General features: G+C 39.9%; 1 protein-coding gene across 1 annotated transcript in view; it reads left to right on the top strand.

Moving 5' to 3' along the window:
* The first annotated feature begins 2,601 nt into the window (after positions 1–2,601).
* Positions 2,602–15,318, top strand: part of itga11a (integrin, alpha 11a) — a 42,578-nt gene continuing 29,861 nt past the window's right edge. The window contains exons 1-2 of the mRNA XM_035157821.2: positions 2,602–2,780; positions 10,087–10,201. Of these exons, the coding sequence (XP_035013712.1) occupies positions 2,702–2,780; positions 10,087–10,201 (194 nt within the window). The 5' untranslated portion in view covers positions 2,602–2,701. The remainder of the gene's footprint in view (positions 2,781–10,086; positions 10,202–15,318) is intronic.

Genomic DNA, 15,318 nt, shown 5'->3' with positions numbered 1-15,318 from the left:
CTGTAGCCTGGGGAGGCAGCCATATATCGCACACAAACAGATAATCCTGGGGTGATTGAGGTAATTGCTTGCAGTTGTGGTGGGGTGTTGGCGAGGGCCCTGGAAAGGTGATGTATGTTGAGCTCCTGTTCAGTATTGATTTCAGGCTGCACTTCACAGTGGGACTCTGTATGGTTATACGGTCTGGAGGAGGGAGAGAGAGATTAGGATTTAAAAAACAAATTGTTCACACTCTACTCTGGTCTCCCTAACACTCGTCCCCCCTCATTGACAGTGAGTTAAATAATCTACATGGCAATTTTGGTTAGCAGCAAAGCATTGGTCTTGAAAAATCAACAAAAAGAGCCTGACTCCTTAACTACCCTGGCCCACTGCCTTGATCCAGAGCACCAGACCTTCATCTTAATTGTAGGTTCCTCTCTGATCTATCATCTGTCTTACAAGCTGACAGTGGGAGATTCTTGAGCTATGAGTATGTACCCACAATACTGGCTAAAACAATTCTTCTTATGAAACTTTTCATGTTCCTGGAGAATTCTTGTATGTTATAATGACTGCCAAAGCCCAATAACTTCTTAGTTTCCCCTGCAATTTATGTGCTTTATTTCAATAGAGTTTGATGGGCAAGGAATGCTCCCTTATAAAACATTCCTTTGTTGTACTATCTTGTTACTGTGCTTGGAATGACTGCGTCGTCATAATGTAACCTTGTGTATCCTGTAGACCTACTATTATTACTAAACAATATAATGCCAGTGTTGTGTTGATGTTTTTATAGTTAGGGACAAAGAGAAAGTCTTAATGTCAAATGCAAACATTTGCAATGTATCCGAGCATGGAATTTCACTTACTTTGCTTCAAAGTACTTTCCTTGTTCATTGATATTTACATCAGCAGTGCTATGTAGACATTTTCAGGCACCAGCAGAAGGCATGGGGCTTAATTTCCTGACTTGAAAGAAACATAGTTGGTGGTAATTGACTCAGGAGAAGTGATGGAGGAAATCAATCCAATGAGCTTTCAATTTCCTTTAATGAATGCAAGGCTTGTTTCTCTTTTATTTTTAAAGTTTCATTAAAGCACAAACACTTGATGTTTTGTGATGTGTGGTTGGCCTGTGTTGAAAAGAAGAAGGGACTGTGACTGCAAACTAAGAGGAAGTGACTGATAGAACCAAGGAGGTATATTTGTTAGTTTGACCGATTTTCAGATAGAGAGCTGCTCACAGGATGGATATCAGATCTCGAATCGGACAAACTCAGTGATGATGAGTTTCACAGGCACTTCAGTCTAACATGTTTTAACCCTGTGTCTTCTGCTGAATACTGTATGTGCAGCACCCAAGGAGAAATGTAGGACACCTATTGTAGTTTCCCGATACAAACACATTCTAAAGATGGACAATGTGTCTCCACCTCCTCCTGTTTGAACAAAAATGAAGCCAGTATCAGGATTCTGTCGATACACGTCCCTGTCCAATCGCGAGTGAGTCTCAGAAGTCAATCATGATGTTTCACCAACTGAAAAGTGTGTAATAAGAACTACTTAAAATAACATATACAACCTTGATAATATGACCGATACAACAATACTAGTAATGATGTTGTTATTTTTCAAGTACTTATATCAATGCAATACACCTCAAATAATTTAGTTTAGTAAATTGTCATAAACATCAGGATTTTGTCTCTGCCACCTACGTAACAACATTGCTTTGGCGTAACATCCTAACATTTCTGTGGAAACATAAATGGGTTATTATGTAAGGACAGGTGTTGGTGTACTCAAATATATTCCCCCCCAAAAAAACTTTCTCCAAACCAAAGTGACAATGAGGCTTTTCTTTTCTGTTACATTCAATAGTTAAGTGGTGAACTGGAGATCTACCAGGTCTACCACAAAATGGACTTCGGGAAAGATAATGTACACAAACGTTGTCTTGCTGCGTAAGTGGGATCATTATACATTGTGTAGTTAGGACTGTTCAACTCCAATGCTATGAGGTAACATGCAAACCCCACAATCTGCGTTCCACTGTTAATACACTGGTTAGTTTGTGGTTGTGCCATGATGACAGCATTCGCGGTGCATAGCTCGAGTCTGACACAAGACATTCTAGGTCTGTTATTAGTAAAGGGGTTGGTGGTGCTACTGTATGTTTTTTTAATTTAGACATTACTAAATACCTTTCAAAATGATGGTGAGCATAGTAATGTGATTGAAGATATGCATCTGTTTGCCTCTTTATTTGCCCTTTCATAACCTTAATAGTTGTCGGTTCACTATTCCCTTCTCAATCAAGCAAACCCATAGTTACCTCATGCATTTCATAAAATCCGCTCTTTACAGCTCTGCTTCATTCTGATTTAATTTGTTCCACATAAACACATGTTCACATATTTAAAAAACGGAAACTTAAACCAAAAATGACCCCTTTGAGAGTGTTCACCCAGTCAGTCAGAGTTGAATGAGTGTGTGGGAGATGAGAGGGTTTCTGCCTGCTGTGTCACACTGGACCTCCTTCTTCTCCTACAGTCCCCTCCTACTTCCACAAGATATAGGCAGCGCTTTAACTTAGACTGAGAGTCAATCAGAGTGGGATCTTTAACTGTGCCCTCCACTGGGTCTCTTTGCCTCAGCCCACCACATACACATTCACAGCAGTTCACACTCACACACACACACACACACACATACACACATGCACATGCACGCTTGCACCGGCAAACATATGGAGTACTACTGCTTCATCCTGCTCTGGATCTGCAGCCAGCAGTTAGGTGAGTGAAAGGTGTTTATGTATGTGTGTTATTGTTAAAGTGACAGTGTGTATGTGTGTGTTTGGCTTTGCTTTGATTGTGTTGTGCTGATGTATGAATCTGACCGTCTTTCTCTCTCTGGAAAGTATAATAAAGGCTCAATAACTGTTAATTATACTCTGACCAGTTCCAACACACACAGGAAACTTTTACTCTGTTGCTTTTAAAGGCTTGATATAAATAGCTAGAGGGAAAAAGCTTTGGAAGAAGTGACACTGAACAACTTTGTATTTGAAAGTTGAACATGCACACATATTTGGTACTTTAAGGCACAGTAATAGCCTGAGAAGTGAAATGATGGCTGTCCAGTTAATGTCACCTTAATTTGACATCTTGACCCTGTATCATGATGAGAGACAGGAAGGCAGAGCTCTAGACTGAAGGATGTGTTGTCACCCTCAGCTCTACAGAGGTGCTGTCCCTCACGTGTTCTCTACAGTGAAAGTTGATAATATCTGTTCACCCACAACTTTCCAGCGACTGGACAGTCACACGTTGTCTGCATGAAATAAAGGGCGAGAGAGGCAAAATTCTGAATCAAGTTTTCAGTGCATGTGCAAATATAGCCAATCAAACCTAATGCATTTCCCACATTGAATATACAGTAAAAGTGAAGTAGCTGGTGTCAAATTCTCTGTAGGGTTGAGTTTTAAACTGTGAAGCTGTGAACTGTAACCACATAGTTTAAAGGCACTACAGTGTGTTGGCCAACATTTCCATAAAATGCGGTGCGCACATTGTCATTATGGCTGCATATGAACATTATATTTTCCAGATTTTTTCTAAAGCATTATTCACTCCTTTTCTGTTAAGCTGCATCATCCCGAGTTAATACCGAAGGCTCATCATAAGGCTGCGATCTTTTTACAAGTGGTATTTCATTAATCCTGAATTTGGTTCGGTAAATAAAAGGCGGGGGGGAGAGGAAATCTGTAATGTAAATATTTGGTTTGATTTTGGAATTTGTTGGAACTCACTTTTGGACCGGTGCCACAGTGAGGGAGACACTGACCTTGTAGCTGGAGTCTGCGGAGAGAAGATTTGATTCTGGCTGTGGTGAGAAATGTTTTTGGCAGACACACAAGGGGGAGGTTGCATTTAAGTCTGTTGTTTGAGTGAAATCCTGGGACTTCTGGACCAATGATCCCATTCCTGATAAGTGTGAGTAGAACCATGTCCTATAGCTCATCTATATGAGGTGGAAACAGCTGGAGAGCTTCTCCTCAGAAAATACCTTTTGACATGTAAATATAGCCTATTATTCTTATTTATCCATGATATAACGCTGCCCTTTTCCATACATGAATCAGACATGTCCTCATAAGCACTGTTGCTGCAGTATATTAAAGGGATTTTACTTATGTGAACTTGTCATTTCTTCCTTCTCATAGACATTAAACATAGTTACTCAATACAGGGGGGATGAACTGACCCTAACCCTAACCTTCACATGAAATAGCCATTACTGGAGTCCCCCTGAAATACAAAACCTATGGTCCATTACGGCAAAAGTTACAGTATGCCACAATCTGCCTGGATTGATTAAACAATAAAACTTTATGAAGTGTTGTGATAATTAATGTAGAGGCCAAATCCATTGTTCCCCAGTGAGTAAGAGTCAAATGCATGGTCACACTTACATCATGGCCACTTCCCAGTGGAAAGTCTTTTTGTTTCGTCATCCACTCTGTTTCACCACTGAGTCATTTGATACCGTAGCACAAAGCTTAATGAAGAGAGCCATAGTATTTATATCTACCTCATTGTTGCCAACTGTGCATCATATTTATCTGTATACTACTACCTGCATTTGCAATTTTTAGCCACTAGGGGCCAGATAAACTCAAAACAAAAACGGCAGAAACTCTTTCCTTTCATAATATCATCTTTTACATTTGTTATGGCTAACATGGAGAAACAAAAGCATTAATTGAAGTGAACATCATGTGAGTCTAATATTACTCCGCTTATAGGTCGAATTTGTCGTATTTCAGGTGTGTCAGGTGCCTTTTTTTTTATCTCCGTGTGCAGATCTGTTTTTAAAAGTGTGTCCCATCTGTCGGAATCATAGATTGTATAAATTGTAAGATAGATGCTGTTACAACTGCTGCCATCTTGGGCATTTGGAGCCAGTGTCTACACAATGGCAATCGGGGGGATGGAGCAACTGTATCAAGGTCCAGTCGTTACACGTGCTTAACCATTTAAGAATCAGCTGTCAATCATGATGTTTCACTCCATTTGTTTTATATCAAATAACTGATTGAAAGCAAACTTACTTGAAATATAACACTTAAACAAACATCAGTGGGATAAGAACTACCTAAAATTACAGAAACCATCTTTGAGCAAAATGTATTTGACATGTATTTTGACTTTAGTTTGGTTCCTGTCCCATCGAATAACATAGAGGAGGTGGGATTTATGACCTATGCTGCAGCCAGCCACCAGGGGGCTTCACTTTTGGGGAGCATCCATGTCGTCCATCTTTATATACAGTCAATTGTCAGCATTTACTGACTTTTAATATGGAAGCAATAGATATCCAAGCAGTAGTTAAAGTATGATATAGATTTATTGTTTGAATTAATGTCAGATGGTTGGGAAAATATCTGCTCATTAATCAAGAGTAATTTAGTTTTGCAGCATTTGTATTTGAAGGCTGTTAAAAGTTTCAGTAACACAGTTAATATTTCACTGGTCAAAAGAAATGAATCCACCACCTAAATAAATCCACATCATGAAATAACAAACTCACCACTAACTAACTATGCAAAGGTCTTGACACTGGCATGTAGCTGTGTGTGATAGCTGGTGGTTTACATCCACCATTAAGCTGCCACAGAGATGTGGTTTCATTCCCTGGAGGTGCTTTTGTTGATTGTTACGCAGTGCCCAGTTGGCTGTTGTGTATTGGGAACATCTGGTTTTAGATACCCTGTGCTTCTCTGAGTATTTGCACTGGCGTGGGGTAACACTGATATAATGTGCCAAAATGTTTGAAAGTATATTGCCCACTGTGACGGATCTTTCCAGAGAAAACCGCTGTAATGGAAAGTCAGAATAAATCAATGGACAGTACATTCTGTTGCCTTTGAGGTTTACTTCACGTGGGGACACTGTTATCATATTTGTTAGAAAGTTGCGCCACTGGCCGTGTAACATCAGCCAGATGCCGTCATAATGCAGCGTCTTCAGAACCACATACCAGAACTGAAGATAAACAGACTAAAACGCAGTAAAGAAGTGTGTTTTTCATAAATCCAAACCATCTCACAATGTATAATCTTCTAAAATTACTCCATTATGCATTTCTGATATGAGGACGTGTCCAAGCCAGCAGTTTGCACAATGCACCCCCACGGCTGCTCTCTGTCAGTGTGTCTGTGGTGGAGCTCCTGCAGCTTGATGTTGATCCAAAGGCTGCAGCGGGCCTAATGTGGGTCACACCGGCAGCCACTGGCCTGAGATTTATTTATCTGGGCATGGAAGCCGGTACACAGGAAACTCAGCAGGAATCCAACACTGCGTTAGAGTCTGCTGATATTACTGGGAATATTAAATTGCTCTGCTACATTAGTAGAAATGGAAACTGGATCACCTCCATTCTCATGCTTTCCACCCGGACACTTTCCCCTGTGCCCGTCTTAGCTTTTGCTCATTTCTTGGTCAGGCTTCAGCTTTTCTGAGATCGCATCTTGGGAAATTTATTGTGCACACTTAGAAGTCATCCCAGCATTAAATCAGCTTCTATACCGGAATATTTACGTGGCTCCAGTTGAATGGCAATGGATGCCAGACAGATACAGCTCACTACCCTCCATTTGTAAAACAGTCACCTACTGTTTTTTTATTTATTTTTTGTACACCTATCTGTTCCCAACCATCTATATTTCAGCCACTGCTTTCATGTTTCTATACAAACAGAAACTTTAGGAAGAAAGTCTGGTGGCAAGATGAAAGACCAGTTGAACATGTTATCCATTCATTCTACAGGAAATGAGCAAAGTGGAGCATGTGTCAATATTTACATGAAGTCCCTGCATGGCATAGATGGCTATTTAGTTTAATGGAGGTTTTCATGAAACAGAACACACGGTCTGTGGTTGTGCCAATCAAGGGGTGATATACTCCTGGACACTTGACAGCCAACGATGAATGACTTCTTCACGCTGTGGCTGTCACTTCACTCACTAATGTCCTGTGGTAACATTGTGGCACAGTTGTTTTGATGGTGCCTGCAGCCTGAAAACTCTCTGTTTCAGTCCAGTTTCCATGGAAAGTCGCTGAAGAACAGCAGGAGAAGATACGTGGTTTGCTGTCTGTTTACACAATCTGTTAACTCTCCTAAATAGTCACTATCTGAGGAATGTTGACGATGTTGCATTTTTGTTAAATGACGATGTTTCTGAGAGCGTACAGCTGCGTAAGTCAAGTACAAGCAACTACACACCCAAACAAATTCTTACCTTCTGTGCAACAGGATGATTCTGAGTTCAGCTCTACATTGTATTTTGAACCATGACTGAAACATAACATGGGATATGTTTAAAACATAATTAAATTTCATTTGACTCCTTTTACTCTTTAGAAATACACATTATAATGTTATAATACAACAAAATGTACAAATGAACCATAACATATTAAACTTAGTTCTGCAGTTTTTATGAACTCAGCAACTGCCCTTGAGATGGACGTTTAAACAGTAAATTGTGCAAATCTGGTAGATGAAACAAATACTTATCATCAGTTATTTACTATTTACCACTAACTCTCTTTCCCCAGAAAATGCTGTGATTCATTTACCATTTCAATCTATCCAACCATACCCTCATCATTCAATTCCTAACCAGAACAGTTTTACTTGATTTTAATATCAATATTGCGGGTGCAGAGTGCAAGTCGCAGGGAGGAGAAATGCTATTAGCAGGGCTTTCCAAAGGTAATAAATCCATGACATATTATACGTATTATATATGATATATAACAGGGCTCCAGAGTAACTTTTTACATTGGTCGCACTGGCGTGCCTAACTTTTTCATTTACATGCACCAGCACATAATTTACGTGCACCTACAATTTTTCACTGTGCCTTTTGGCACCGCAATAATACACCTATTATACCTTTTATTGACAGTTCCCATATGCATTGGTGATTTCTTAACTGGGGCTGGGTATCGCCACGGATTTCCCAAATCAAATCTGATTCCGATTCACAAGGTCTTGATTCGACATCTGATTTGATTCAATATCGATTCAGTTAAAGACATTTCATCGTACAATATGTGCCTCATAAACTCTGGAGCGAATCAAACAAACACAAAGTAAACTTCCGTTGTGTTCAGGTCCTAATAACATGTGATTAGTGTTGGTGTTATTGTTAAAGTGTAAAGTGAGCGCAGGTCAGATGGAGTGTGGAGGGAGGACACCCAGACAGGAGACACTGACACTGATCACTGACCAACCGCTGCTTCCTTCAAATCGCTCTGCACACTTCACTTCTCTCATCAAGACAACCTGGCTCTTTGATTTGAACTCATCTGTGCTTTGTTGTGAGCTAAATTGAATTAGATGTTTTCAAACTTTGTCAAGCAGTCACTCACCTTGTGGTGAGCTTTTAACTGTTATTCCCCTCGCAGTGAAAAAAAAAAGGCTCACAGGGTTTGACATGACCTCGGAGCCTAACAGATGGGGAGTGAGCTGTGAGTGGGGACTTTGAGGGAATGAATATGTCCAACAGTGGGGGGTCTTGTGGTGGTTAAAAGCAGAGGCCCCTGTGCTCTGAGTTCAGCTGTGCAGCTCAAACTGTGAGAAAACACTTTTTTACTCAATAGTCTCCAACTTTATGTTAAATGTCTCATTGAACATAAAATATACTTTCCTTTCCCTCATCCGTTCTTTTCTTCGAACATCTTTACCCAATCTGAGTTGGTATATTTAGGGATTTAAAGGATCATTGAGCTCTAGCGTGAAGATCAACATGATCACTGACCTAACAGTAGCTGGAACATCAATGACGCCGATCAACTGACATTTTACTGTTAGTCTGGAAACTGGTGAAAACGGAGGATCAGCAGGAGATTAAGCAGAAGACAGATGAACGGAGAGAGATGGATGGAGAAGAGAACAGTGGTAGACGATCACTCATTTTCCCTCTTCTCCTCTGCCAAAAATTAAATCCTATCACCTCCATGTCCTCGCACAGTCCTCATGTTTTCATGGAAATGTAAAGCCAAATGAAGCTGTCACTATTAGTAAGCCACAATGGGGGGACTTGGTGTCATGCAAAATCTGACAAATACCTTCTCTGACTGGTATTGTAATTGAGAGCAGACATTCACTGCTGGTAAGATTTAAGGTTAAGTACACAATCAGGAGAACAGATGTGTTGATCAGGTCCGATATTAGCTTTTACTTTGTACCCTTTGTCTACAGGTCAAGTTAAACTTCACCCGTTCTCAATTCCAACAACAACACAGAACTCATCGCTGAGTCTCTTTAATGATCTTATTATTGAAGTGGCAGAATATTAGCCTCTGATATACGGCGCTTTCCATCTACTTTGTTTGGTCCAGAGGATAACTGAATCCAATTACAATGTTAAAGAGACATGAATCTAAATTGGTCTGTGCCTTGGTCCAAACTTTCAGGCGTTAAAGTAGCCATAATGTAGGGTTTTTGTAATTTCTTCATATAGAACGAACGTCCTGCAGCTCCTGCAGCTCCCTCACCTTTAAAGCGTAAAGAACAGATCCGTCATCTGTGGTGTAGACTTCTTACATGTGTATGTTGTGATGACACATGCCAGATTAGTCATTTTCATACTATGCTGCTTAACCAAAACCACTCTGGCTCCGCAAATGTCTGATGGAAGAATATCAGTCAAATGTGACAACAGCACAGCTGCTCTGCTCACACAATTAATTTCTGTTTCCTCTGTGGGAAGTCGGTGTTTAAACTGCCGCAGGGGGACAAACAGACACGAGACACGGCTGGGATATGTTCAGGGTTGAGTGAGGATGACTTGCCGCTATTTGGTGCACTTGAGCCAAATGCTCATGTCTAATCAGTGTTGATGTAATTTGTGTTTCTTTTAGTACAAACATCCATAAAACAAGCTCAGATCCCATCGCCTGCTAGTGAGAACTAGATGTTTTAAATAGATCATACTAATGCTGTAGAACTACTGAACCTGGCACCAAAGGTAGACATGTGAAGCTCTTCTTTCAGTGCTGATGAAAACTTGTCTTTTCTTTCTTCAAGGATTCCATGACTGCTTCAATATTGACACGAAGAAACACAGGATAATTAAAGGCCCTAAACAAGCCCAGTTTGGATACACTGTGCAACAACATGTGGGTGCTGGAGGAGAAAAGTGGTAAGAGACTCCATTGATTTACACACTGCTGCTTTGATAAATATTGAAGCTTAATAATGATTTGCACCTGAATTTATTCACGTCTTCCTTTGCCCATGTCCCATTCTTCCACCAAGTTTCAATGCAGTAGTTTTCTTGTAGTAGTTGTGTAATCCTGCTGACAGACAAAAAGCAGTGAAAACAAAACCTTCTTGGCAGAAGTAACGATGAAAAAATGAATAATGAAATCTTAAATCCTAAATTTAGTCGACAGCCAAGCACCAAGTATTGTTGTCAGAAAAGTTTGCTGCAGGAGCACCCAATGTGTCAAATGGGGCAGTAACAATTTGTTCCAATACTTCTTTGTGCAGACAGCATGAACTTTCAAGGCTTAATTCACTTCGATTGCTGCTGTAAATCTGTAAATTAATTCCTGATAGACGTCTGTTTTCTATAAAAACTAATTAATTTAAATTAATTTGGAAAATATTCCATTCTTTAAAGTCAAGCAATTGAGTAGTTTTGAAAATCCCTCACTGTTAGCAATCTCCCAATTCATCAGGGATCAAATAAATTCAACATTAATTTCTGTGATTGCAAACTATTCCTCCAACTTCAAGTGAGTTCATCGTGCCAATTATGTGACAGCATCTAATAGACCTGTTAGTTTTCCAGCAACTGGAAAAACTGCTGTATTGACAGAATTCCAGCTTCCAACCCCACAGTACTTGAATTGAAGTGTCAACTTTTATCATCTGTGTTTTATGACCTAAAACATCTGTATGTCTTATTGTGATGCATATTTATTTGAGTTTCTGTAAACCTGCCAGAGTTTACGTCAGTGAGCAAGTACATTATGACTGTAAAGCACATGCTGACAAGGTGTATTTCTGAGAGACTGACTTGGCTGCGAGACAATAGGATGTCTCCATTTATCCCTGGGAAGATAGTGATCTATTGTGTCTCTCCTGTGATGTGCAAAGTTTCCTCCCGTAATTTGTGCTTGCAGAAAAAAACTGCATAGTCCTGAGCAGGATACCTCACATTCATCATCTTACCTCATAGCACAAGCGGACTCCTGACGCACACTATTATTAGGCCAACTGGCACCGAGCTGTGGCCAAAATTAGTTTCTGGCATCCCCAATATGTCTGGTTGGGAGCACTGTACTATGACCGTGCAGAGTTCAAGCAATGCTGCTGTGCTGTGCGTGTGTGTGTGTGTGTGTGTGTGTGTGTGTGTGTGTGTGTGTGTGTGTGTGTGTGTGTGTGTGTGTGTTTAAATCATTAGTTCTGTCTATATATATATATATGTATATTTTAATGTGACATGCAGAACGGCTTCATTAAGTATATTTTCGCTTTGGCTGTTTCTTTAAATGTTAAAAACAACTTTTATTTACAAATTCCTGGCAAATGGCTTCCTGCTGTTGCGTAACTAGTGACTGTTTCCTCTGAGTAGCTTCATTTAAGGGTGGAGGTGGACTTTGTTTATATCCTGACAGTTGAATTCAAAATTATCAGAGCTTTACCTATTCATACCATAAACTGAATATATTAACTGAATATGACATGACTGCTCCGCAAAAGTGAAGCCAAAGCATCTAGATCACCACCTGGTGGCCGGCTGCAATATAGGTCATATGTTCATGTTAGCGGATGTGACATGGGCCAAACTAAAAACTCTAAAAACACGTGAAATACATTTTTCTCAAAGATGTTTTTTTTGGATAGTGGGAGAAAGTGGAGATGCGTTGTCCATCTTTATATTACAGTCTATGCTCCATACACATACTTACTGTTGCCTTAGGCAATCAAATACATACAAGTAAACACTGCCAACACTGAACGCCACCAACTTGTGGTGGTGCCTCTCTATTCTGCTCCCTGAACACCTGTTCTTGCAACATGCAGCTTGGGTTGAGCGGGTACATTGTCCTTAGAGAAGTGCATAAACCTGCTAAATACAGCTAACAGGAAAATGTGGACAATCCAACAAAAGTTTTACATCAAGTGCTGTAGGGTTAACATAATGAAACCTATGTATATGCAGTAAATAACATTCTGTGCTTAGTGTCCCATGCTGATTATTTTTACTGTTCTATTGGCAAGTTATCCGTCACCCTGGAGCAGGATAAGAGGCCTAGTGTGTATGTGTGTGTACGTGGAAGAGAGAGAGAGTATTGTATTCATATAAAGATGCTTTGGAATATTTAGCTTGGCAGTGAAATAACTATATTCTGCTGTTCGATAAAATGACAGGTCACAATGTGTGTTAGCGACCTCAAAGTTAAAAAAGCAAGAAAAAGCTCTGTGTGTGTGTGTGCTGATGCAGTCTGGACTTCATACCTTTGTGAGGCCCAGTTTGAGCCTTGAACCATGAGAGTGACACATGTTTGGAAAGTGTATTTTCCTCACAGGGTAATTTTAGGGTTAAAGCCTCCGCACACCTATAGTTTGATGATAGCTCCAGCTCTTCTGTTTATTTCAAAGCACCTGTTTGGTTGGGAGGACTTGTTGACGTGTAATCAGTCTTATTGGCACCCAGGGTTTCGTGACATCATACATTCCCTCCATAGTACCACCATAGACTAGCTCTAATCATCCAGAGTCATTAAAACAGTTGTGTGGTTGTGCTGAAGCTTTGAGTTTTAGGGTTGAGGTTCTGATGGTTTAAGGAAAAAAACCAACAGTCTGTGTCAAAGATGTTGAAAAACTATTAAAGCAGCCACACTGTTAGAGTCAGTGATGTTTCTTCATTATAATGAACACAGGAGCTTTAGTTAATGAATGAGGCCATAGAAGAAACACCATCCTGCCGTCATAAATACTCTACAGCTGAAAGTAATCCCCCAGAAATGCTTGGGATTTAGTTGCATTTAAAGTAAACAAGAATAAATGCACAGTAAATTAAGTCTTCAAAGATTTGTACATTCATGAAAAGTGTTGTTAAAGATTTGGTCCTTCAGTAGGAAACACTCACAGGTCTGGGAAGTCAGAGCGCATGAGTTACAAAGACCACATGGTTCATTCTTAGTCTTCTTTTGTAATTTTGTGATCATAATGAAAATCTAGAATAACCATGACTATCCATTGAGGTATAGATTCATGGCTAAGGAATGCAAATGCATTTTCTTTGTGAACAAGAGGGAACAACAACAACATACATGAAGGGTGACATTTCAAACTAGCAGAAGCTGCCAACACACAGAAGTGGTCTGATGAGGCTGACATGTGTGGAACAAAGGTCACCAGAGACACTGCCTGAACTGAATGTCTGAGAACGAGGTGAAAACTTTTGCAGTGGAAGAATACTGGAGCACAGATCGTGCATACAGCAAACTGCCAAATGGAGCTATAGGGACCAGGAGTTTGGCATCTTTATTAGGTGTTCAAATGTCTTCTATGAATTCACATTTTTCATAAGCAATAAGACTTCTATTTCTATATTGGGGCAATACAATATACTGCCCTAGCCAAACCTTCTGTGATCTACAGTGCTGAGTCTCCCACTGTTTCTAAACTTGGGTGATGACTCGTCTGTCTGCTCGCTAGACAACTTACTCACCCAGCTGACTTCAGGTCTGTATAGTGCAGTGCAGCAGGATGCTTCGGGTCTGGGTATGTGAAACACACAGCTGCATTCGCATAATCAAGCAAGCCTGTATATTTGTGTGTGTCTGTGGGAGTCAGACAGTTCACAGCAGGACGAAGGAATGTCGCAGCATCTGGGGATACATGGGAAAATACCTCATTATCAATTTCAATTATATTTCTTTCTTTATTTTATTCCCACTGGATTTCTAACAGTCAATTCTGACTAGGTCAGTCATGCTGTTGTTCAGGATATTGTTACCTCGTTTAAAGAATGAGCGCATTTATTTAACAGTTAGAGAAAATAAAAAAAATCATACCATTTTATCAAAGGGCCCTGGTTTCTGCATTCGAATTGCATTTTGGTTAGTCACTGTTTCTCAATAACAAATGTGTGGAGTAAAATGAGCACTCTGAAATGAATTGAAGTAGAAGAATGAAATACAGAGAACAGAGAACGGCATTTGTTATGTTCCATCACGACCAGATCAGTAAGTCTTTGTTGTGGAGTTGTGTCTGGGACACAGACAGTGATGACTGTAACTTTAATTAACTACATTACATATTTCTTTCAAACTAAATGTGCTGATAAAGAAGATATTTCTGCACATGAGGACAGAATCTGGTCTTTTTTTGTTTCGAGTCAATGAAAAATCCAACTTTGAAGTTACAGACAGCAACTCTGCAGCGAGACATGTGCTCGCCAAGTGTCAGCACTTCAGGGGGGTTTTCTCGCTGATTGTGTGGGTTTGTGTGTTTATCTGAAGGGCCGACTAATTGTGTTCAGAAATGTGAATTCTCTGGTACACAGAGATAAATAGATGAGGGGAAGGCAAGAGACACAAAGGAAAGTAGGAAAAACACCACAAGAGAAACTGGAACAAACTTGGATTAACCAGTTAGATAAACTGTTTTTCAATTCTACTATAAACTGAAGAAAATACTCTTTGTTGCCACTGACCATCTATGTTTTTACTTTCTAACCTCCACTCTTGCTTTTAGCTAAGAGGTTTCACCTCAATTGAGCTTTCAGGAGTATTTCAATTTGTACCAACGCTGCCTGTGAGAATCTGTGCCGAACTCCAGCACTGTCAATTTTTCCAGAATTGTCTGATTTCTCAAAACCCTCGGCTCTGTTTGGATAGGAACAGGATCACAGATGGAAAGTGACTCTGTATTAAAAAAAGTAAAAATGTACTTTTTTATGACCCGATCTTTATGTAAGGCAGGCACGCAGCGAAAAGGATTTCTATCAGGAAAAATAGTGAAGGGAAATAGTATTTGCTGATTCAAGTAAGACAAGAGCTTTCGCATATCTGGAATATTAAAACAGTGTGTAAAAGAAAACTTGCCTGAGTGTTAAGATTATTTTACCCTTAGCACATTTTTTTCCAAATTTGAGTTAAGTTAAACAAAAATGTTTTGTTATTATGGGGAGCTGAGAAGCCGCCACATCACTTCCAATTGGCAAATAGCTTGGGCCTTTCAACTTGATGGGATACACGGACCTGCGTACTACTCCCACTTTCTATTTCCACTGTTTAT

Source organism: Hippoglossus stenolepis, chromosome 1 (genome assembly GCF_022539355.2).
Source record: "Hippoglossus stenolepis isolate QCI-W04-F060 chromosome 1, HSTE1.2, whole genome shotgun sequence".
Taxonomy (NCBI): Eukaryota; Metazoa; Chordata; class Actinopteri; order Pleuronectiformes; family Pleuronectidae; genus Hippoglossus; species Hippoglossus stenolepis.
This window is presented reverse-complemented; position numbering and strand designations above follow the sequence as displayed.